Source organism: Phacochoerus africanus, chromosome 15 (assembly GCF_016906955.1).
Source record: "Phacochoerus africanus isolate WHEZ1 chromosome 15, ROS_Pafr_v1, whole genome shotgun sequence".
Lineage (NCBI taxonomy): Eukaryota > Metazoa > Chordata > Mammalia > Artiodactyla > Suidae > Phacochoerus > Phacochoerus africanus.
Genome location: NC_062558.1, coordinates 108,597,644 through 108,623,417, shown reverse-complemented (window position 1 = coordinate 108,623,417; position 25,774 = coordinate 108,597,644). Strand labels below are relative to the sequence as shown.

The following is a 25,774-nucleotide window of genomic DNA, read 5'->3' as shown; positions in this document are numbered from 1 at the left end:
GGAAATAGAAATGTCCTTAAAAATAATAGGCTTAACCATACTGATAAAGGGAAGACTAATGAAAACCACACTGAGAATATTTTTTACCTATGAAATTTGCAAAAATCCACAAGTCAGACACAATACTACACTGGTGAGGCTGGGGGGATATAGTCTCCTGAAGGTACTCTCCTACAATGATGGAGAGAACACAAAATTATATCGACGTAGAGGGAAATTTGGCAATATCTAGCAAAATTACAAATACATTTACCCTTAACTCAGCAATACCATTGCATCCTACACACAACACATATAAAATAACTAATGTACACTATTCACTGCAGCAGAGTTAGTGTTAAGTAAAAAGAAAAAACAACTCAGATGTTCAACTTTCTCTTAGTTTAATATACTGCAGTACACATCCACACAATGGAATATAAGGTAGCTATGAAGAATGAGAATGCTCTTTAAATATAGATATGGAAAGATAGCTAAGATACATTAGGTGAAAAAAAGAGAAGACATTTTGTATGTATCATTATATGTAAAACGAGGGAAAAGTGAGAAAAATACTAACATCTGCTTTCATTTTTACAAAGAAACACTGAAAGAATACATACTAAAAATGGCTACAGGAAGAAAGTAAAACTAGAGTAGACAGGGAGCAGGTGGAAGCAAAACTTCTCACTGCATACACTTAAAATAATATTTTAAGTTTTAAATTGAGAAAATACTACTTAACTTTAAAAGAAGTACCACTGTCAAAATACCTATAATGAAAATTGTACTGTGTTTACCATTATTAATGTAAGATGCGATAATTTCTTTATTTATTGTTTATATTTCATTTTAGTGAATATGAGGAGAGTATATATACTTAAAAGTGTTTGCATGGGTTCTTCAAACTATTTTTCCAATAAATTAAGTTCCTTAAAAATCTATTTTCATTCCATAAAGGTTCTGGGTAAGAATTACGGTACCTAGGGAGTTCCCACTGTGGCACAATGGAAACGAATCCTGCTAGTATCCATGAGGATTCAGGTTCAATCCCTGACAATGCCCAGTGGGTTGGGGATCCAGCATTGCGGTGAGTGTGGTGTTGGTCATAGATGTGGCTCAGATCCTGTGTTGCTGTGGCATAGGTTGGCAGCTGCAGCTCTGATTCAACCCCCAGCCTGAAAACTTACACATGCTAAGGGTGCAGCCCTAAAAAGCAAAAAAAAAAAAAAAAAAAAAATTACAGTACTTAAAGAAAATATCCACTTTCTTAAATTACAAGACTGAAAACCAAATCTTGACTGTATTATTCAACTTTCAATTTGCAGAAAACGAACAAGAGCCAAAAATACTGCTCAAGTACTTGCTTAAGGCTCTCACTTTGATAGTCAGCTGCCCAACATACACTCTTACTTATTTAGGCTACTGGAATATACATATATAAGAACATGGTTCCTCACTTTATTTCTGCTTCTGGTTCTCATCTGGCACTGTGCTATTTGGGAGTCAAGCATATTGAGAGACAATACTTAGATGTTCATCAACAAGGACCATGGCTTCAACTAAAATATAACTAGAGACTTTGTAAAATGCAGAGTTCAATAAATACAATCAATCACAAACTATCATGTCACATTATTAACATATATTTTTAAATGACAAACCTATAAATTCCAAAGACATCCCCAATCACCATAAAGTTCATTTAAATGTAAAAGGCATTTATTGGGAAGACATTATAATCAGCATTTTATTTTAGGAATTCCCATTGTGGCTCAGTGGAAACAAATCTGACTAGTATCAATGAGTTCAAAGGTTCGATCCCTGGCCTCGCCCAGTAGGTTAAGGATCCAGAGTTGCTGTCAGCTGTGCTGCAAGCTGAAGACGCAGCTTGGATCCTGCACTGCTGTGGCGTAGGCTGAGGTCTACAGCTCCAATTCGACCCCTAGCCTTGGAAACCTCCATGTACCATAAGTGTGGCCCTCAAAAAAACCAAAAAAAAAAAAAGAAGTATTTTATTTTAAAGGCATGGACTAAACAGAAAAAGAAATTTTCAGAGTTCTCCTGTGATGCAGCAAGTTAAGGATCTGGCACTGTCACTACAGTGGCTTGGGTTGTTGCTGTGGCACAGGTTGATCCCTGACTGGGCAACTTCTGCATGCCACAGGTGCAGCCAAAAATAAATAAGCAAGCAAATTTTCTATGTAGCAAATATAGTCTATATTAGTTTCCTAGAGCTGCTATAACATACTACCACAAATAAGGTGACTGAAATAGCTGAAACATATTTTCTCATAGTTCTGGAGAGTAGAAGGTGTTGGCAGGTCTATGCTCCCTCTAAAGGCTGTAAGGAAGAAAACTTCCTTGCCTCTGTAGCATCTGGTGGTTGTCAGCAATCCCTTGGTGTAGTATAACCCCAATCTCTGCTACTGTCTTCACATGGCCGACTTCCCTATCTGTATCCAAATTTCCCTTTTCCTACAAGAACACCAGATATTGGATTAGGGCCCAGCCTAATCTAATATGACTTCATCTTAACTTAGTTACAACTGCAAAGACCGTATTTCCAAATACACTCACATTCACAGATACTGGAAGAGTTAGGACTTCAATTTATCTTTCTGGGGGACACAATTCAACTCACAACATGGTCCAATCAGTCAATTACTTCAAAAGTAGATCACCTAGATTCAAACATGAAAGACCTAACAGATTCTGCCTAACCAGCATCCACTTCCCTTTCTTAGGTAACAGCATCTAATTTTCTTTGGAAGAATTAAATCTGCTCCTCTTTCAAGCCATAAGGGAGCTGAACTTAAGCCTGTTTCCAAAGCTAGGTCCCTGTTACTGGTTGGGTCAGAGAATCATACTCCCACAGGTCTTAGTGACTGATTTGGGGACAGGCCACATGACCCATACATGCCTCATGAGTCCTTCCACCCTCCCAATTTGGCTGATACTATACAGAAAGAGGCACATGTGGACTTTAAAAAACTAAGTCTAGAGCTGCCATTGATCATCTGTTCCATCATACTTGCCCCAAAGGGAAACCAAGAAGGAATGCTTAGAGAGGGACATAAGGAGACATTCCTAATGACGTAACTAAAACTTCTGGATCCAGTCATATCAGAATCTAGCTTCAGCTTTACTCTGTAAACTCTCCAGTTTATAAACCTACAAAACGACCTTTTTGACTTAATTTGAATTGAGTTTCTGAACTTGCAGTAGATGAGTTCTGGTAGATACTGGTGGGATACTGCTGTATGACTGAAAATGGCCTCCCTTTTTTTCAGTCACTTTCTCAAACTCCTCAAAGAGACCAGAAGAGTCAGTAGCAAAAGAACAGTTTGTATCCACGTCCATCCTGTCTACCACACCATCTGCCATGAAGGGTTTTAGAATCTAAAAGCTACAAATTCATTAGGCTTATTAAAGTATGGAATTGCGAGCTCCTGAGAGATAAAATATGAACAATATAAGGAACTCTCTCTCAGAGTTATAAAAACCTAAGTATCAATATCTCAAAATAAAGCATTCATAAAACCTTTCCCATGCCATTCCACATTTTCATCATTCCTAAAGCATCAACATCACTACATGGTAGCTAGAGTGCTAAAAGTCATAGGAAATCTCTTACTGCCCTATCACCACTTTGAAAACATTCATGACAGTTTTGCCCTTTATTATAGCCATCACTGTTCCTGGTTCATTTGTTTCTATCTCAAGCAAACTGTGTCACATACACAGTATGTCAATAAATGTCCCTAGACTTCTGATGTCCCTAGACATCAGTATTTTTTACTCTTACACAATCAAAACATTCTTCCTCTTCTACCTGCTATCCACCTCCAACTTTAACTAACTGGTCTCTGGAAAATGCCCAGCCCTTTCCTATTCCTTTTGCTGAAAACTCAAATACACACATTTGGAACTAAAAGGAAAAGATCACATTTTAAAGTGAAACAAGGCAGAATAAAGAAATATGTTTCACCTGTTAAAAGTCGGGTTTTACTTGTGTTGCCCCATAATGCACTCGCACAGAAAACCAGTTCTTAGAATCTAGCTCTCAAAGGGGAAATTCCACCTACCCAACCGCCCTTAAAAATTATCATGTTAAAGCCAATAAAGGTACAAAAGATTGTGTCCAAAATATCTGCACTCTCTCTTTTCCATGTTAATTTTGTTTTTCCTTAAATAACTTGAGTCACTATAAACAGAATACTATGTTCTACTCAATTTCAGTCATTTACGTAGTTTTTAATATTTCAAAGTACTGTTTTCTACCTTTCTACAAATATTTACTGAGACTCCACTGTGCTCCAGTTACTTTGCCAATTACTTAAAATACAAAGAAAAACATGATATGGTTGCTGACTTAAGGATCCTGCAAATTTAAAAAGGTAGAACTGGAGAAAGAAAGGTTTTAAGAAATTAAATAAAGTAGTACAATAATGCCTGTACACTAAAAAAAAAAAAAAGTGACCTGTACTTTGTGGTCTTGAGGAATTAAGAGTAGGGACTGGGCAACATATACAGAAGGAGTTTTAGTAGTCTGGCATATCTTGGAGGGTCTCATATGCTCCTTAAAGTAACTTTATTCTAAATGCCTGTGGTTCTCAAACTTCAGTGTAGATTCTGATGCCAAATATAAGATTTGAATTCAGCAAACCTGAGATAGGACCCCAAATCTTCAATTTTCCCAGATATCTCAGTGGTTCTATTCATGTGGCCAGTACATTGAAACAATGCTTTAAGTAGGTATTTTTCTCAAGCTTCCAAGTAATCCTAAGGGTGAGGAGAATGTTGGAGGAATATTTACTTTCATAGCCTCAATTTTCATTGTTCTGTAGGTGACAGGATTATTAGCTGAGTGAGAAGTAGGAATGCATAGGGGCTAAGGAGAGCCACGGTGGTTAAACTGCAGAAAGCGACCAAAAATACATTAAAGAATTCCCAGCTGAGTCTGGACACCATAAATCTGTAGTAGCATCAATCCACATAGTTGCTTTTCCATCTACAAAATTAAAATAATAGTCACCTAGTAAAGTTATTATGAAGATTAAATTACATGTGATAATAGATGAAAAACATGTAGGGATAGTGGTATATTGGAATTCAAGATTTCAACATTTTCAAATAAAAAGGTAGAGGTGGTAGCATTGGAAACAGATGTCTATTCTTTTTATTTCAAGAATACGTAAACCCTTCAGTTTACTTAAATCATGTTCGTGGGCTGACCTGGTATCATAACCAACAATTATAACACTGTTTATGAGTGTAGAATGTCTCATAAAGTAAATAACCTAAAAAATAAAATACAACAACCTCTTTAACACCTCGGTGGGCACAATATATTAATACTGTACTTGGTACTCAAGAAGGTGACTAAGAACTCACTAAGAAAGAATGAAAGAGAATGCCTTGAAATAGTCTATTTTCTCAACTTACTAAATCCTCACCATGCTGTCCCCTGCTATGTTCCTTTCTGGTACAATATCATCCTAGTCAAATCATCCCTCCTCACTTCGGTAAGGCCAGAGAATTTGTTTTTTACACGTTAACCTATAGTGAGCTATTCATTTTCTGTTCCCATTAAGAAAAAATCGTCTTTCTAGAACTCAAAAAAGGTATTAGCAAAGGCTTTTGGTTACAAGTAATAAAAGCCCAGACTAAACAGGCCTGAGCAAAAAAAGATAGTCACTGGCTCAACTGGGCTTTTTAGAGGTCTCTTCATGAATGGTTGGATCCAAGCACACAGTAATAGTTCTCTCCCATCCATCACTGTATCTATCTTACAGAGAGGCAGACAACTTCACTCAGGCAGGCTCTCCCACATGGTAGTTGCTTCCTGCTCACAGGCTTATTAGCTTAGCTACCTGAGAAAAAAAGATATCTCTCCCAGGAACTCCACACACAGTCTTCAAGGCTGATCCCCAAAGCTGTGACCAGTGGCCAGGCATAAGTTGCAGGAGTGTGTCAGCCTTATCAAACTGAAGACTGTTAGGAAAAGTGGCTCCTTAAAGGAAAGCAAAGGTACTACTACTAAAAGAGAAGGGAAAAGATTCTGGGGGAGTAAAAACAACACAGGCAACATAGAATTCCTAATAAAAAACATACATCCTTATTCCTTAAAATAAGGGAGAAAAAACTTAGGAGGAAAACTAAAAACTTAATTTACATAATTATAATCAAGTAAAAATCTATAGGCTCTGAGGTCAGGAAGTCCTAATTCAAACCACTAGTTCCATCGCATTTATGATTTAATCATTCTAGTTTTTAAAAAAGTTATCATACTCTTAACAAATTGTATCAATTAGATGAGAAATGTTAGGCACATACTGTGTGCCTGATGAATATCTGCTGTCTTGAGAACTTACACAAAGAAATGAAACTAACATTTTCTAAGGTAGATTGCAAATGGTCCCAATTCCTTATCCCTCCAACATACCCAGGCCCTCTGCCATGTAACTTTCTAACACCCTACCCTCCAAGACTCCAGACTCAATCATGTGATTTGCTTTACCCAATGAGATTCTAATAGACATCGCACAACCAGAGGCTTGAAAAAGTACTTCCTTATTTCTACTTGCTTTGTATATACCTGCCATACCATAACAGACCCAAGGTATCCCACTAAAGGGTGAGAAAGGTGGAACAGAGGCTAGTTACTGCAGTCATCCCAACTTGTGTCAACCTATAATACTCTACCAGCAAAGCTATCCTTCAGAAGTAAAGGAGAGATGAAGAGCTTTACAGACAAGGAAACGCTAAATTTTTCATCACCACTAAACTGGTCTTACAAGAAATGTTAAAGAGACTTCTTTAAAATGAAAACAAAGAGCACTAATTAGTAACAAGAATGCACATGAAAGAACAAATCTCAGTGAAAAGGTAAATATAGAGAAGTGGTAGTGGATTAATCATTTACATAACTATTATGAAGGTGAAGACCAAAATAGTAAACACTAAGATTACAATAATTAGCTGCAAAAGTAGTTCTAGCAGGAAAGTTCATGGCAGTAAATACCTACCTCAACCAAAAGTCTCATGTCTTACCTGACATGCAAGGTACTAGAAAAAGAACAAAGCCCAAAGTTAGCAGAAAGAAGGAACAAAGATTATAGCGGAAATAAATGAAACATAGACTAAAAAGACAATAGAGGAGTTCCCCAATGGTCAAGCAGTTAAGGACTCAGTGTTGTCACTGCTATGGCTTGAGTCACTGCTGTGACACAGGTTTGATCCCTGGCATAGGAATTTCCACATGCCATGGATGAGCACAGACAAAAAATAATAATGAAAATCTTAAAAATAAAAAGACAACAGAAAAAAAAAATGAAACCAGTAGTTGGATCTTTGAAATGGTAAAATTGACAAACCTTTAGCTAGAAACACAAAGAGAAAAAAAGAGGATTCAACTAAAATCAGATATGAAAGAGGAGATATTACAACCAATTATCACAGAAATACAAAGGATCATAAGAGAAGAGACTAGTATGAACAGTTATAAGCCAATGAATTGGACAACCTATAAAAAATGCATAGCTCCTAAGAGATATGTAACCTAGCAAGATTGAAATCATGATGAAAAATAAAATCTGCAGACCCATTACTATAAGGGAACTGAATAAACAAAAACAAAAAAACCCTCCCAACATAAAGTCCTTAAAATTCACTAATGAATTCTATCAACCAATTAAGGAATAACAATCCTTCTCAAATTTTTCATTAAAACAGGAAGGAATTCTTTGAAACTCATTTTATAAGGCCAGCATTATTCTGATACCAAAACCAGACAAGGATGCCACAAGAAAAGAAATGACACCTGATGAACAAAGATGCAAAAATTCTCAATAAAATATTAGCATGACTTCAACAATATGTTAAAAGATATAAAAATACTTATGCCATGATCAAGTGGGATTTATTCCAGAGATACAAAAATGGTTCATCATCTGCCAATCAATGTGATATACCACATTAACAAAATGAAGGATAAAATTCATATGATCATCTCAAAAAAATGCAAAAAAAAAAGCATTTATAATAAAAACCCAACAAAGCAGATATAGAGGGAATGTATCGCAACATAATAGGGCCATAGATGACAAACCCACAGGTAACATCATAACAGTGAAAAGGTTAAAGATTTTCCTCTAAGATCAGAACAAGACAAGGATGCCCACTCTCACCACTTTTATTCAACATAGTCTTGAAGTCCTGGTCAGAGCAATTAGGCAAGAAAAAGAACTGAAAAGGCATCCAAACTGGGAAGGAAGAAGTAAATCTGTCACTACTTGCAGATAACATATTACCCGCTGAAAAGCCTAAAGGAGTTCTCTTGTGGCACAGTGGGTTAAGGATCTGGAACTGTAGCTGCAGTGGCTTGGGTTGCTGCTATAAAATGGGTTCAATCCCTGATCTGGGAATTTCCATATGCCACAGGTAAGGCCAAAAAAAAAAAAAGAAAAAAGAAAACTCTAAAGACTCCATCAAAAGACTGTTAGAACAAATAAATTCAGTAAAGTTGCAAAATACAAATCAATACACAAAATGTGTCATGGAATCCCCATGGTTAAAGATCAATGGCCAAAAAAAAAAAAAAAAAGTTGTGTCTCTGTACACTAATGATAAACTCTAAGGAAGAGAAATTAGGAGTTCCACTATGGCTTAGCAGGTTATGAATCTTACTAGTATCCCTGAGGATGTGGGTTTGATCCCTGGCCTCACTCAGTGGGTTAAGGATCCAGTGTTACTGTGAGCTGTGGTATAGGTTGCAGACGTGGCTTGAACCCTGCATTGCTGTGGCAGAGGCCAGCAGCTGCAGCTCCAAATGGACTTGGTCCTCTAGCCTGGGAACTTCCATATGCTGCAGGTGGGGCCACCCCCCCCCCAAAAAAAAGAAAAAGAAAACAAAAAAAAGAGAAATTAGCAATGTAAACATTCAATGTAATTCCTTAACAATCCCAATAGCATTTTTCACAGAAATAGAATAGACAATCGTAAAATTTGTATGGAACCATAAAAGACCCCTAATAGCCAAAGCAACCTTGAGAAAAAACAAAGTTGGAGGTATCACATTTCCTGATTTCAAATTATATGACAAAGCTACAGCAATTAAAATAGTACGGTACTGGCATAAAAACAGACACACAGATCAATGGAAGAGAATATAGAGCCTAGAAATAAATAAACCCACACATATATGGTCAATTAACTTACGACAAAGGAGCCTAGAATATACAAATGCGGAAAGGATAGTCTCTTCAGTAAATGGCACTGGAAAAATTGGAGATCCACATTCAACAGAATAAAACTAGACCAGTACTTTATATCACTTAAAAAAATTGACTCAAAATAGATATAGGACCTGAAACCATAAAACTCCTAAAGAAAACACTGGTAGTAAATAAGCTCTATAACATAGTTCTTACTGAAAGTTTTTGAATCTGACAACCTAAAGTAAAAGGCCCAAAAGCAAAAATAAACCAGTGGGACTACATCAAACTAAAAAGTTTCTTTACAACAAAGGAAACCTACCTCAACAAAATGGAAAAGGCAACACTGAATGGAAAAAAATATTTGCAAATCATATATCTGATAAGAGACTAATGGCCAACATATATAAGGGACTCATATAACTCGAGCAAAAAATAAACAAGAAAAAACCCAAATCAAATCTCAGCTTGATTAAAGGGTGGGCAGAAGATCTGAATAGACATTTTTCCAAACAAGACATTAAATGGCCAGCAGGACATGAAAAGATGCTCTACATCATTAATCATCAGAGAAATGCAAATCCAAATCACAAAAAGATTATCACCTCACATCTACTAGAGAGACTATTAGCAAAAAGACAAGAAATAACAAGTATCAGCAAGGATGTTTAAAAAAAAAAAAAAAAGGAACCCTTTTGCACTGTTTGTGAGAATGTAAATTGGTATAGCCACTTTGGAAAACAGTATGAAGGTTCCTCAAAAAATTAAAAAAGAACAACCATATGATCCAGAAATCCCACTTCTGGGTATTTTCTTAAAAAAAAAAAAAAAGAAAGAAAATACTAATCCAAAAAGACGTATGCACCCCCATTCACTGCAGCATTATTTACAATACCTAAGACACAGAAAGACTCTAAGTGTACAATGATGTTTGAATGGATTAAAAAATTTTATATGTATAGACACACACAGGAATATTATTTAACCACAAAAAAGAATGAAATCTTGCCATTTGTGAAAATGTGGATGGACTTTGATGATATTATGCTAAGTGAAACAAGACAAAGACAAATACCACATGATCTCAGTTACACATGGAATAAATAAATAAACAGACCAACCAATCAAGCTCATAGATATAGAAAACAGATTGGTGGCTACCCAAAGTGGGTAGGAGAAATGAGTCAATGTTTTAAAAAATAAATTGAACAAAAAGAATATGCATTTACATCATTTTATATGAAATGCAGATATAACTATTATCAGCTAAATGAGGCTAAGTTTCTCTCACCTTGTGAACACACAGCTAACATTCTTAGCGAGAAAAGTTAGTTATGTATTTTCCATGAGTTTGAAGGGCTGCGGCCCATTTTTTGCACATCCTGTTTTGTTCTTAAAGATGAACAGTCTTTATTCTCATGAACATTTTATAAGACATTTTCGAGCACATTATTGAGTTTATCTCTCTTACCCTGTCATACACAATATGAATATTCTATTTCCCAATGGACTGCATGTCGACTGTCCCCAAACTATTCAACAGTGAAAATCAACACAATAATTTTTCTCAAAATACTGCACGTAGAAGGCTCTTTAAGATCTTTTCACTTTACAGATGAGGAAACCAAAATGCAGAGATATTAAGTGATGTCTTTGCTAAAAATCATACAGTTGTAGTCACAGTTAATACCAGAACCCAGTGCCACCTTGAAGTTTTCTTCACTCCACTGTCTAAGATGAAAATATTTTGTACCTAAAACAAAACAAAAACTACTCTTTTTTACTTAAGAAAGAACATGCAGGGAGTTTCTGTCGTGGCTCAGCAGAAACGAATCTGACTAGTATCTATGAGGATGCAGGTTTGATCCCCGGCCTTGCTCAGTGGGTCATGGATCTGGCAATGCTGTGAACTGTGGCATAGGCCAGTGGCTATAGCTCCGATTCGATCCCTAATCTGGGAACTTCCATATGCCAAGGGTGCAGCCCTAAAAAAAAGCAAAAAAAGAAAAAGAAAAAAGAAAAAACATGCAGTAGTTCTCTTAGTTGGAAAACAAAAAAACTGAGCATTTTTTGCTACTCTATCCTGTAGAATATACCAATAAATACAATAAAATTAATAATTTATAAATGTCATCACCCAAACCATTCCAGAGAAGTTGCAAATACATAAAAAAGTTTTGGACAGACCAAACACAGTGCAACTTAAATTCCAAAGAGAACTATCATTGTTCCATATTTCAAAAACATTTTAAAGAAACTAAATTGTATTATTTTAGGAATATATCCAAAGAGCAAATCCTATGGATCAGCTTCAACAGATTTTTTTAAGTGTTATTTATTAAGTAGAAGTTATTTTATCTGCCATTGTCTCAATTCTCACAATCCTCCTACAGTATTTACTATAAGAATACACTGAAATTAGTTCTCTCTACATCCCATAGCTGGTAAAGTGTGAAGATAAAATTTATACACATGTCTGCTGACTCAAAGCCACCTTTTACTATTGTTTAAATATGCAACAGTTGCCAAAATGGGCCTCTGAATGTGGTTAACAGTTGAAGAACTGATGAGAAGAATTAAACTTCTGAATGCAGAGTACTTCTAACCACCTCTTCCATCCTATTAAGATACAACCTTTAAAGGGTTAGCTAGGCATATGAATATCTGAAAAGCATTTAAATTCATGTCTAAAGTTATTTTTGTAAATTAATGTGTTTTCTCTATAAGTTCCAATATTCTTCATAAAATCTGGTGTAAATAATAAAAACGTCTACCAACAGATAAATGGATAAAGATGATGTGGCATATTTTATCTACAACAGAATACTACTCAGCCATAAAAAAGAAAGAAATTTTGCCATCTGCAGCAGTATCGATGGACTTGGAGGGCATTATGTCAAGTGAAATAAGTCTGAGAAAGAAAATACCATTATAATATCACTTATATGTGGGATCTTAAAAATACAACAAAACAGTGAATAAAACAAAAAAGAAGCAGACTCATAAGTACAGAGAACAAACTAGGTGATTATCAGTGGTGAGAGGGAAGGGGCAATACAGGAGTAGGGAAAGAAAAAGGTTATTATGGGGTTATAAGAAAACATATGTGCAGCTTGAAAATTCTAAAGCACTACAGAACTTGAAAGAATCTTTCATCCAATTCAAGTTCTCATTGTGGCACGGCAGAAATGAATCCAACCCGTATCTGGGAGGATGCAGCTTTGATCTCTGGCTTTGCTCAGTGAGTCAGGGATCTGGTGTTGCCATGAGCTGTGTGGTGTGGGTCCCAGATGAGGCTCAGATCCCACATTGCTGTGGCTGTGGGGCAGGTCTGCAGCTGTAGCTCCGATTCGACTCCTAGCCTGGGAATTTCCATATACAGAGGATGCAAACTTAAAAAGCAAAAAAATAAATAAAATAATAAATTATTTTTAAAAATGGAAGAACTAATGCTTAACTTCAAGTAAGGCTGCACCCCTTAAGTTTTCAAAAATTCACAAATAGACAAAAGCCAGAAGAGAGACAACTATTTGCATTGTATCAAAATGGTTTTATGGACTTAACAGTGATGCAGATAGAGCCAAAAATAGTCACTAAAAAAAAAAAAAAGTTCACGGAATATGTTTCATCACTGATGTGTCTAGTCAATTTCATTCTCTTAACTACGAGTACCATTTTCCTACTTCTATCTAAAGTCAGTCTTATCTCCATGGGCTTCTGTTTCCCCAGACTAAAACACACACATATTTATTTTTTAATTAATTCAGTTTACTTCTCATTTGATTTATGTTACATGCACAAAAAGAAAATGTATATAAAGAAAAAAATGGAGATACACAGAATAGGGAGCAAAGATGAATGAAAAGCTGTATCACACAAAAGCAAGTTACTCATTCCTAAAAGAATATTCTTCGTAGAATCTCAGGCCACATTATTGTACCAATCATGTGACGATCCTGCATATTCTGTCATTTGGGAGCAAGCATCCTTTCAGCATCAAGTTTTAACGTGTGCTTATTTCATAACCCAGTTATATAATGGCAACTATATCATTACTATCACTGCTTATACTTCTGTTCTTTATTCACAGAAACCAGACTTTAGCAACAACATGATTTGGCAACAGACTGTGTTTTTTTAACATAGCTTTTATTCTTTATCTTCTTTTCTACTTTTAACTGGATAACTCATGTTCCTCCAATCAGTTGATTTCTTTTGGATTACTTGCTAGAAAATATATGACAGAAATAGATAGGCTGGGAGTTCCCATTATGGCGCAGTAGAAACAAAATCCAACTAGTATCCATGAGGATGTGGGTTTAATCCCTGGCCTCACTGAGTGGGTTGGGATCCAGCGTTGCAGTGAGCTGTGCAGGCTGCAGGTGCGGCTCAGGTCGGGCATTGTTGGGGCTCTGGTGTAGGCCAGCAGCTGTAGCTACAATTCAACCCCTAGTCTGGGAACCTCCATATACCAAGGGTGAGGCCATAAAGAGCAAAAAAAAAAAAAAAAGTCATGGACAGGCTGACTCAGGTACAGCAATTGCTAAAGGTATTTTACTTAAACATTGTCATAGATTTAAGAAACAGGAGTTCCCGTTGTGGCTCAGTGGGTTAAGAACCCAACTAATGTCCATGAGGATGTGGGTTCAATCCCTAGCCTTGCTCAGTGGGTTAAGGATCCAGGGCTGCCACAAGCTGCAGTATAGTTTGCAGGTGAGGCCTGAATCTGCTGTGGCTGTAGTGTAGGCTGGCAGCTGCAGCTCCGAGTGGACCCCCAGCCTGGGGACTTCCATAATGCCACAGCTGCAGCCCTAAAAAGAAAAAAAAAAAAAGTTTCTATAAAGTAGTATCTGTGGGTAATACATAAGTATTTATTAATCATTTAACAAGAACAAAACTTCCATTTTTTTCCAAAATAAACTTTAAGTCCTCAGAAAAAGGAAAAAAAGGCAAAACTGTCTGGGTCCTCAATATCTCTGGTTCCTTATCTCTGCTACAATGTCAGCTTATTTTTTACCAAGTAATTAGAATACTCTCATCCATGAATTTGTATTCTCTTGCTTTTAAAAGATTAACATCTGTGGATAATTCAATCTTCTTAATAGTTTAACAGTCTTGATCAAAACAACTCATTCGGGTTGAACTGTCACCTACTTATTTTTTAGAAAAATTAGTAAGTCCCACACAGCTTTATAGCTTCTGATAATTCCTGCCTAAAGTCTTCTCGCCCACTGTGGAAAATTAAAATCTCATTTCTGTTCTTTATTTTTACCCTATTTATGAATTTACCCTTGCTTTTCACCAATAAAATTTAACAATCTTGGATTTGGATATGTAATATAAAATTAAACAGAAGTTTTTGCCTAAGGAGAAAGGGACCCAAGGGAACATTATCTTTCAGATAAGACTGTACACTGATAGCCATAAGACATGGGTCCTAAGACAGTTATCAAGAAACTTATGTGGATGTGACTCTTTGTAAATGTCTATATATTTCAACATTACACCATAGTATAAAATTTTCCTATGGTATAAATACACCATAGTAAAAACCAATACATAGAAAAGTATATGTATACACAAATAACTACTGGTTATATAAGTGTCATATGAAAAATAGCTTGATCACTTTAATCATACCTGTTTTTTCTTTTAACAAGTCAATAATAGCAAAATTCCAGTACCTCTCAAAAAATTGTTGTAAATTAATCCATGTTATTTTATTATTTTTATCCTGATGCACTTTCTAGAACAAAAATCAGATCTATACAATGTATCTAAAATATTAAGCATCATAAAAATACTGCTAAATACAATTGTTAGGTTTCATTAGGTAAACAATAAACACAATACTGATCACTGAACATAGGAGATATATTAAATCATTTAAATGATTTTATTTAAAAATAATTTTAAAGCTGTATTAATTATATTAAACACAGAAAAATGACCAGCTTAAAGATTTTTTTTCAATGACTATTTCCGAAGATTGGGATTCTTAGCCCATTCGTGATTATCATTTTATTGTTATCAGTTAAATCAATGCCCTTTTATACAAGATAAACATTGTTAGCTTCCTTACTAGCCGAATGAAAATTCATATAACCTAACACATATGACAAGATTAGTATTTATACAACTAATCATGCAATGAAAAAGCTGCATTTCCACAAAGACACATATTCATGATCATTTATGTTTCTCTCACTTTTTACTCTTAATGAAAGAAAGCAGCTTCCCATTTTACTTTGATGGGAATTTCTCCCAATGATCACATCTTCCTGTACCAAGTGATGAAGCATTAGTCTAAGACCAGTGATGCTTGAATTCCCAAAATAGTGTATCCTTTTCTAAATTTGACAAATTCATCCTTCCCCTTTTTAGCAATTATACACTATTCAGCAATTTCCCTTTCCATGACACATTTTGAAAGATTTACTGCCAAGCGCCAAATCTAAGTCACAGAAACTTAGAACCAGGAGTTCCCATTATGGCTCAGCAGTAACAAACCTGACTAGCATCCATGAGGACGTGGGTTTGATCCCTGGCCCTGTTCAGTGGGTTAAGGATCCAGCATTGCCATGAGTTGTGGTGTAGGTTGCAGATGTGGCTCAGACCCTGTGTTGCTGTGGCTGTCGCAAAGGCCGGCAGCTACAGCTCCAATACGACCCCTAGCCTGGGAACTTCCATATGCCACAGGTGCAACCCTAAAAAGACAAGAAAGAGGAAGGAAGGAAGCAAAATCGCACTTGGCTAAAATCCAGAAATTCTGCATCTTGATCTTAATCTACTTTGCCCTGTTTATCCCTCCATTCACACCTGAGATCTCTGGGAAGAATATGAATAAAAGAAAAGGCCAGGCACCTACACAATGTTACTATAAGGCATTTGTTAAAAACTTCAAAGTACCCATGAATCAGGCTGGTCCAAGTGGAAGGCTCACCAGGCTGAAGGTACAGAATTATTTGCCTATCCTTCACTATCTTTCCTCTTCCAGGCCTAGGCTCATCTCAGCCAATGGTAAAGCAAGGCCAGTCTAGCAATATATAAAGGAAAACTAAGCCAGTGGAAGCATTCAACTCAAACCTACTTAGCTCTCACAAAACTAAAAATTTGAGAAGAAAAAAGGAAAGACAAACTGGATCATAACCATGATGAGAAGGGGCAAGGTATTCTAGGGAATTCAAAGAATTGTATTACCATTTATGGTAAGACTATAAGTTAAAAAATCAGAATTCCTTAAATGTAATATAAACTGAGTAAGCCATCAGTGGTTAGAAACAAAGAAAAAGAGGGCAACTTGGTAGAAATAAATAGGAAAATCTAAAAGGAGGGAGCATGCTTTAAATGCTTTATAGCACAGGCTTTTGACCCCACCCTACACCTACCACTCTTTAGCTGAGTGACCATAAATGAAATCCCTAATCTTTCCAAATCTGTTTCTCCGCCTGAAAAACAGATAGTAACATCAAAAGGCAGGGAGTTCCCCTGTGGCACACCAGATTAAGGATCTGGTGTTGTCACTGCAGTGGCTCAGGTTGCTGCTGCAGTGCTGGGTTTGATCCCTGGCCCAGGAACTTCCATATGCTGTGGGTGCAGTCAAAAAAACAAACAAAAAAAATCAAAGGGTGCTTGTCTGGCACATAGTGAATTCTCAACATATGGTAGCTCTTAAGTAACATTAATAAAATAAAAACTTGTCTTTTCCATATTTAGATACTATCTTATTTCTTTAAATTTATGAACCACTTGATGAGATGCAAGGTGGGAAGAAGGAGATGATCTACAAGAAAGTTAAAGAAAGATTCAATACTAAATATGACGTCTGGGATTTGCTTCAAAATAAGCTAGTGGGAATGAACAATGGCCATTAATTGACATGGCTGGCTGTTTACTATGCTATTCTTTCCACTTCTATGTATACTTGAAGTTTTCCAAAATGAGAGATTTTTTAAAAAATCCCTTTTCCCTTTAATTAACATGGTTGGACAAGAAAACAAGCTCTAGCATCCCTTCTACCTTGGATAAATCATGTATCTAAAAGATGGAAAGGCAGGTAAAGGAGAACAGCAGAATATTCCTATGGGTAGGTATAGAGGAAATTACCTACAAATGACCTAGAAAATATGGCTATATTAATTGGAAGGGAAGCATTCAGGTAAAAGCCCACAAATAAAACCCATGCTATGGAATAATTAAAAGAATTACGTGAAAAACAAAAGAGCATCAAACTGAACATAACCGTGTCTCAATTTTACAAATTCAACGATTCCTTCCTCTACACACATGGTACATCTATTTCTGAAACCTGTCTAAACCAATAATAATAAATGTATCAATAGAGGAGTTCCTGTTGTGGCTCGGCAGGTTAAAAACCCAACTAGTATCCATGATGCAGGCTGGATCCCTGGCCTAACTCAGTGGGATAAAGGGATCTGGCATTCCCATGACCTGCAGTGCATGTAGAAGACGGCTCGGATCTGGCGGTGCTGTGGCTGTCGTGTAGACCTCAGGTCCATCTCAGATTCAACCTCTAGCCTGGGAACTTCCATATGCCACAGGTGTGGCCCTAAAAAGGAAAAAAATAATAAAGAAAAAAAAATAAATGTACAAATGGAGCATGTTTCTTATATTAAATCAGAGATGAATTTTGTTTTAACATGAAATATCTTTTTTGTAGTAAATTCACCTTTTCACATATGGGATTTTCTTTTACCAAGCAAGATACTACCTGTAGATTCTTTAAAAATTAGTTTTTTCTTCCCTTTATATTGGGAGTTTAGGAGAGGGAGAATATACATGGCTTTACCCTCTGGAAATCTCTAAGAAGTGAATAAGAGAAAAGTACACAATAATCATTTAATAATGATGCTAATATAGTTCAGATTTTATGAAAAATAACCTAATCATAAGAATGAATGACAATTACAGACTACCTAGTATTACCAATGAGGATGAAAATGCTCATCATACAACAGTTTTTACAATAATAATAATTCTCATGGAAAATAATACTGGTGTTCATAACTTCTAATCCCAAAAGTCAATCGTGATGTGTATATCATTAACAGAAGTAGAAAACTACTACGTAGTTTCATACAGCAATTGGAGCAAATTAAAAAGTCTGCTTTTGGAAAAGTTCAATTCTGTGTTTCGTTAAAATATAAAATTATTTCTGTGGATAAGAAGGAAGCATTTATGCTGAGAGAAATCCCCTTATTACTTTAAAAAAGTTTTATTACTTGGTGTTTCCAAACTGACCAACTGTTTTTAAATACCCATCTTTATCTTTCTACATTTCTACAATAAAAACAATAAAATAATTTGCAAGTTTCCTAAAAAAAAATAAAACGTGCTATGCAGATACAAGATGATTAACACCAAGAACACTAGAAACAGAGCAGATTCAGACCAACTGTCCATATAGAGAAAAGACACCTTCACCCAAACCTTTGTCACATACTATCCAAAACTCCAGGATAGAAGAGATTTGAATAAAATGTTTTACCACATTATGTGAACTTGAAATATGAACCCTCACCACAATAAAGAACTCAGATTTGGACAGTACATGCAAAGCATATCTGTGTTATTATAAAACTCTTCATCAAATAACAATTTTAATAATTCATAGAAAAGGATGTTTAAGGAAGACTTTACTGAGATAATTCTGGTTCATTCTGATCACTCCATTACTATATCCACTATTCCCTTCGCAAGGTATGCTGCAGATATCTTCTGATCTGTAATTATTCTCAAATTGAGGGTATGATGAGGAAAAAAAATCTTTGCCAATCACATATTGATATGGTCTAATATCCAGAATCTTAACAACTCAGTATCCTACAACTCAACAATAAAAAGACAAATAACTTAAAAATGGGCTAGGGATCTGAACAGACATTTCTCTGAAGATATACAAATGGCCAAAACAAGCACAGGAAAAGATGTGTAACACCAGTGGTCATTAGGGAAATGCAAATTGAAACCACAATGAGATACTACTTCATACCTACCCACTAGGATGCCAATAACCTGAAAGACAGTAACAAGTGTTGACAAGGGTGTGGAGAAAATGAAATCCTCAGACACTGCTGGTAGGAATGTAAAATACTGCAGTCACTTTGGAAAACAGTTTGGCAGTTCCTCAAACTTAAAACAGTTACTATATGACCCAGCAAGTTCACTCTTAAGTAAATGCCCAAAAGAAGTGAAAATAAACGGCCACACAAATAATGCTGCTAATGTTCACAGCAGCTTATCCATAATAGGAAAAAGTGTAAACTCAACCATCTCGACAACTGATAAATGAGTATGCAAAATGCAGCATGTCCATACAATGCAGTATTATTTAGCCATAAAATACAATAAAGTGCTGATACACGCTACTACATGGATGAAGCCTGAAAACCACTACGAAGCCAGGCACAAAAGACCACACATCATAATATTACATTTATATGAATTATCCAGCATAGGCAGAGCCACAGAAATAGAAAGTAGATTAGGGGTTGCCAAGGACTGGGTCATAAGAGGAATAAGAAATGAGGACAGGGCTTCTTTTATGAGCATAAAAGTGTTCAAGAATTAGTGATGTTTGCACAACCTTGTAAATAAACTAAAAACCACTGAATTGTATACAATCAAACTGAGTTTTATGGTATGTAAATTATATCTCAACTAAAAAAAAAAAAAAAAACTCAGGGTATGGACCACTGGACTTGGGATACTCCTTGCATACAAGAAACTGTCAATAAAGTTAGCTAGTAGTTCACAATGGAATTATCCCAAAAGCCATGGGTAAGTGTAAGAAAGAGTAAAAAGATTGTTTTAAATATTTGCAAACAGAGTAAAGATCATTTGGAGGTTAGTGATGCAAAGTCTTGAACTTGAAACTACAAAAACTAACAGGCTTTGTTTATTCACATCTACCTAATATCCAGATGCCATTCAGCAGATGGGTAGACATAAATGAAACAAGAATCAAGAAGTTGTTCAGGGGCACATCAAAACAAATCAAGCCCCTTTGATGAGCTTTCAGAGCTAATTTTCAAAGCAAGAAAGAAAATAAATCTCATTATTTTATATATACCTTTATTTGCTGTAGAAAATACTTAACTGTTTCTAAATGCCAACTCCAACCTCTAAGGATGAAAATGTGCCAACATTAAGGGTACTCAAAAAATGAATATGCCACTGATTTTAGGCAATTCCGAAAACAAGTTCTGAGCAATGAATAACCCACATCCTCCAAACGAGCTTACTTGGAAGAGACACTATTGTGGTAACAATACTGTCTCTGCCAAGGTGATTTAAAAAACAACCTATGTCGTTATTGTAGAGTTTTACAACGGGAAGCTTTAAGCGACATGAAGGAACCATTCCTCCCCTGAGCTAAGGAGAGATGTGTTTTGCAAAGCCCAAGTTGCTTAACAAAGAGTCTGTACTTTTTAACTGCATTTAAAAATCCAACAATCTATCTCTGCAAACCTATCAAATATACATCCTCTACAAGAATCAGGGACTGCAGTTTAAATAGACAACTCGTTCTTGTCTTTTTGCACTTTTGCTTACTTGTTTCACATGACAGGAATGCCTTTTCTATTTATCAACATAAAGCAAAAATCCAGCACCCATCTTCATGAAGCCTTCCTTCATCACCTCAACTTAGCTGATTTCTCTCACTTCTAAACACCCCCAGCATTTGCACCATCATATGGCACATTCTGCTTTGTACTGAATATACCATATTTTCTCTAAGGACGAAAAGTTCCTGAAGGGTAGGGGAGCTTCCCCAATACCTTTGTTTGCCCATAGTGCTGATACAAGGCAGATGCTTAATAAATATTTAAATAAAGTATATACTTAGACCTAACCGCCTTTTGCTCCTAAAACAGCACCTATACAAGTAACTAAGTGAGGAGGCAGGTATTCAGAAGCGGCCTAATTCTTACTTTGCAAGAAATTCCATGCCATCCTGCCTGCATAACCCCATGAAGCTAAAAAAATTAAGGCATTATTGAAATGCTTCCTAGAACTGTTCCAACTATAAGCACATTTGAGGGAATTAGGGCAATTTTAAATAACTCTAAGTCAGAGACACATCCTACTATTCTTTTTCAGCCAAGCTAGAGCTAAGGTGAAATCATCACAACTTTCCCTAAGTTGGGAAGAGCTTTCTGAGAATATAGCAAAGATGAGGAGCAGTCAAGCAGTAAGTTACATCATATTAGGCAGCAGAGAACCTCGATCTTCCTGGAATGGAAGATGATCCTGGCCCCAGAGGACACCTCAATAATCACCTGGTTACCAAATATCCACCTTGATCATAATCATTGTCTCAACCTGCTAACTTCAATTCAATGAAAACCTAGTAATAGAAACACCAACACTTCCACAGTCCTGACTCTCACCCCACTCCAAAAAAAAAAAAAAACAAAAAAAAGGGAGAAAGAGAAGGGAGAATTAGATTTTGGAAATGAGTGAGATTCACTTTTAATCCAAAGCCTGCTATAAATTAAATACATTTAGAAACCAAATTACCCTAAAGTCAAGATAATCAGTCAAGAGAATCAAATAGAAGGTTAATTGTTCAGAACAAAACCCATTAAAATAAAAGAGGAATTATTACATCTGCTAGTGACAAACAGTTGCCTTTTGGAGTGTACATAAATAAGGATCTTCTATATAGAAAGTTAATGCTACAAATGATTTACTTAGAACTCTCAAAGAGCAAAATTACATACCATAAAAAAGAAAACACGAGACCCAACTGATTTTAGTCAGGAGACTATCAAGTGTATACTACCTCAGATTAAAATACTGATCTTCAGTCTGAACTGTAAATAATGTCTTTAACTTTACTACCTCGAAAGTGGAAATTTGCAGTTAAAAGCATGTTTTTAGAAAACTGATCACCAAATTAAAATCCTTCAAAAAAAAGAATCTAAAAATTGACACTCGACTCCGATATTTACAGAGGAATTTTATTAGTTTAAAAAAAAAAAAAAAACCCCAAAACACCTTGTCAAGCAGCAGTAACTCACTACTAACATTAAACACTGACTGATTAAAAAGGAGGCGGAAAAAAAAAAAAACCCAAAACACCTTGTCAAGCAGCAGTAACTCACTACTAACACTAAACACTGACTGATTAAAAAGGAGGCGTGACGCAGAAGGAAAGGATTCAAAGCAAACAAAATTAGAATATAACCACCTAAACTAAAGCAATAGTAACTTAGAAATTTATAGAGTTATAGCTGTCAATTTCAAAATCTTTTAAAAACTAAAAAGCCCCACTGGGGGGAAAAAAATCATTAAAAAAATGAAACAAATACAAGAACTAAAAATTCCTCAAAATAATTTTAGGATTTTATATTAATTCACAAATCTGAAAACTCATTAATCTCATGCTTCTCAAAACCTTCTACATGCCTTTATAAAGTCTCTTATATGATGGCTACAAATAGTAAGTACATAATTCAAAAAGTGCAAATGCTTATGTAACATTTCAGCAAACGTATGATGGGTTTCAAAGAATAAAACAAGCAAAGATAGAGCAAATGATAACTAATAACCAAAAGGCTGGTTCCTGGAGGGCAGAGCTAAGCTTGGATTGGCAGGAGGGTAATTTTAAAATATATCCACAAGACAAATTATAGCAAAAAATGGACTCCAGCCTTTATTATTTACACAAGTGTATCTTTTAAAATGTACTTTTAACCTTTGGACAACTAAAATGATATCAGATACCTTAAAGCATTGTTGCCTATATTAATTTTGATAATTACAATCCAAATTCTTAACAAAATTCAGACATTTTCATAATGAAGACCCCGCAGAAATGGAAAGGCTTACATTCTCAAACTAAACGTTACCTTATTTTTCACTTGTTTAAAGTTTCAGTTTTGTTTTTTAATCTATTACAGAAAACATCCCTTGTGGGACACTGGAAAGGGCATACCCTCCTGTCAAGCCAGAAAGCTCAAACACAAAGACACTGAGCCAACCAAGTGCTGTAATTCTTCCAAAGTGAGCTTCTCCACACCCCCTCCACCCTTCCCCCCAACAGATATGTCTATTAAATCAGTGTCTGTTCTCCCCCTCGCACAACAAAGAGAACTTCTCACCGCATGAAATTGCCGCTGAATGGACACCAGAAAGCAGGATTTGCATAATTCCTTCCAACGAAACCCTGTCGGGAAGGAGGGGATGAGGGGCCCAAGCGAACGGATAGAATCTCCTAGATTCTGTTGGTAAGACCAAGATTATTCCCCACGGTGGGGTGGGGGGTGGGAATTCTGGACCTCCCCGAGGACTGGGCGTGGGAGACGGAGGACGACGAGCGAGCATTTCCCCACACATCAGTAGCACCGAAGCAAAGATGGGGAAATAACAATGCTGGAGACAGGAGAGTCAGACACAGGACGGACTGGGGCTAGGGGGCGGCGGGCGGAGCGGAGATACCAAACGGGCCACTTACTTTTTGGAGGGGGGTTAAATATATGAGTTAAGCCCTTATGGTCCCGCCGGCCGCCGCACAGAGGGAAACGGGACCTTGGGAGAGAAAAACAGACAAAACACATAGTGTGAGAGGCGCTGCTCGGCCGCCCGGCCCCTCCCGGAGCGCCCCGGTCCACACGCCCTCCTGCCCGCGGGGGAAAAAGCCACTCGAGGCGCCCCGAGGTCCGGGAGGCGAGGGGGGGGCGGGGCGGACGAGGCTCTCCGTGCGGCGACGGCTCCGGAAAATCCCCCAGAAGAGCACAAGAGCGACCCCAGCTCCGGCTTCCCGGTCGGACCGGTCCCACCCCCCCCTTCCTCCCGCCGTGCACACACGGAACACAAATACACACACACCGACCCGAGCGTCGAGGATTAACTCCCCGGCCGCTGCCGCCGCCGCCGCCCGCAGAGGAAGTGCAGCCGCTGCCCCCCGCGGCCATGACACCCCACTTGGCTCGGTCAGGCGGACCCGGGGCCTGTGACAGCTCCGGCTCCCTCCGCCCCCATCTCCACCTCACGCCTCGCACACGCCCGAGCGCCCGCCGCCCGTGCACGCGAGGCGAGGGGCGCGCGCTGCCGCCGTGCGTGGGGGGAGGGGCAGCGCGGGACGCGGAAGGCGCCGGCCGCAGCGGAGGAGGGGACCAAGCTGCGGCCCAGCACGCGCCCCCGCCCCCGCCCCGGGCACCACGGGACGGTCAGCGGCGTCCCCGGTCAAGCGGCAACGCTGCGGGACGAGTCTCCACAAAAAGCCAGCGGCGGCGCTGGGCCGCCGGGCAGAGAGGGAGGGCAGAGAGAAGGGAGGGGAGGGGCACGCGCTCCCGCCCAAGAGCCCTCCCCGGGGAGGGCGCGCAAAGAGGAGGGGCCGGCGCGCGCGCTCGGGCCCGAGTGGGGAAAGCCCGCCCGGAGGTCGCGCGCGCCCGCGCTCCGGGGGGTGGGGGAGGGGGACGCCCAAGCCAAAGAGGGCGGGCGGGCCGGAGCGGCAATTGCTGTCCCGGCTCCCTCCTTCGTCCGGGGCGGCCGGCGGCGGGGCAGCCCGAGGTCCGGAAGCGGCCGGGGAAGGGTCTCACCTACACAGTGAATGAGCTTGTGGCGCCACGAGTCCAGTTCTTGCCGAAAGCCGCGTCTCTCAACGGAGCATTGCTGCCGCCTACACACCCTCGCCATCTTCTGCCGCCCGCCCGGCCCTGCCTCCGCCGCGGCCCCGCGCACGCCCAGCCGCGTCGCCCGGGGCCGCGCACGCACCCGCGGCCTGGGCGACGCGCCTCCCGCCGGGGGCGGTGCGGGGGCAGAGCCGGTCTCACCTCGCCGTGGCCCCGGCGTGGCCCGGGGGGCATCCTGGGCGCGCGCCTGCACCACACACGGCGCGGCGCTCCTCGCTTAGCTTGCGGTCCCCGCGGTGCTGAGCCGCGGCCGCCGCCTCTGGTCGCCCAGGAAGGAGCCCTCCCACGGCCGGAGCTTGGCCCCGCCGGCCCGGCGCCGCCGCCGCGCTGTCCCCCAAGGCCACGGCGGTCCCTTCTTTCCCTTCCCGGGGCTTTTTGTTTCTTAAACCAGCCTCATTTATCACTTCTAGCCTGCCTTTCGCCCGATACCAACTGTTGCAAGTTCTGTGGTAACTGCTTCTCTGAACTTCTGGGTCGAAACTGCTCCTCCCAGGAGCCTGTTTAAGAAGCAGAATAAGAATAAATGCCTGGATGCCAGTAGAAGCACTGAGCCCTAAAGTTTTTCAAGGTGAGAAAGATACATTTTATTAAGTCACTGAAAGGCAGTCGGCATTCGGGAACCTAGTTTCAAAAAAAAAAAAAAATCAAACGTTTTAAATGTGAAAAACTAGATTTCTACTAGCAAGGCAAAATTCTAAAGTCGGCATATTTAGAACCCCTCCTGTGTGTGTGGAAAGGGGTTTAAGAAAATTGTGCTAAAGTGCGAATGATATTTCAAAGAAGTACTTAATTAATGATAATTAAAGCGGAGTGTTGCAAAGTGGCTTAATATTTCAGGAAAGGACTCGAAGAGAAATATTTCCGATGACAAAGGGGATTTTTCAGTTGAAAACCTGGAATTATCAAATCACCCTG

The 25,774-nt window shown here is 38.5% G+C and overlaps 1 protein-coding gene across 19 annotated transcripts in view; it reads right to left on the bottom strand.

The window, feature by feature from the left end:
• LCOR (ligand dependent nuclear receptor corepressor) overlaps positions 1–24,914 on the bottom strand; it is a 139,863-nt gene extending 114,949 nt beyond the window's left edge. For 3 of the 19 annotated variants that reach the window (XR_007132373.1, XM_047761928.1, XM_047761930.1), the window contains exons 1-2: positions 24,767–24,913; positions 23,327–23,753 (exon numbers count right to left, since the gene is read on the bottom strand). Coding sequence is in view for 13 of the 19 variants with exons in the window: in XM_047761928.1 (XP_047617884.1) it covers positions 23,327–23,561 (235 nt within the window). In the remaining 6 variants the exon portion in view is untranslated. Of the gene's footprint in view, positions 1–23,326; positions 23,754–24,053; positions 24,376–24,766 lie in introns of those variants that run through there. The other 16 variants (XM_047761913.1, XM_047761922.1, XM_047761916.1 and 13 more) reach the window with 14 other exon arrangements.
• Between the last annotated feature and the right edge of the window lie 860 nt (positions 24,915–25,774).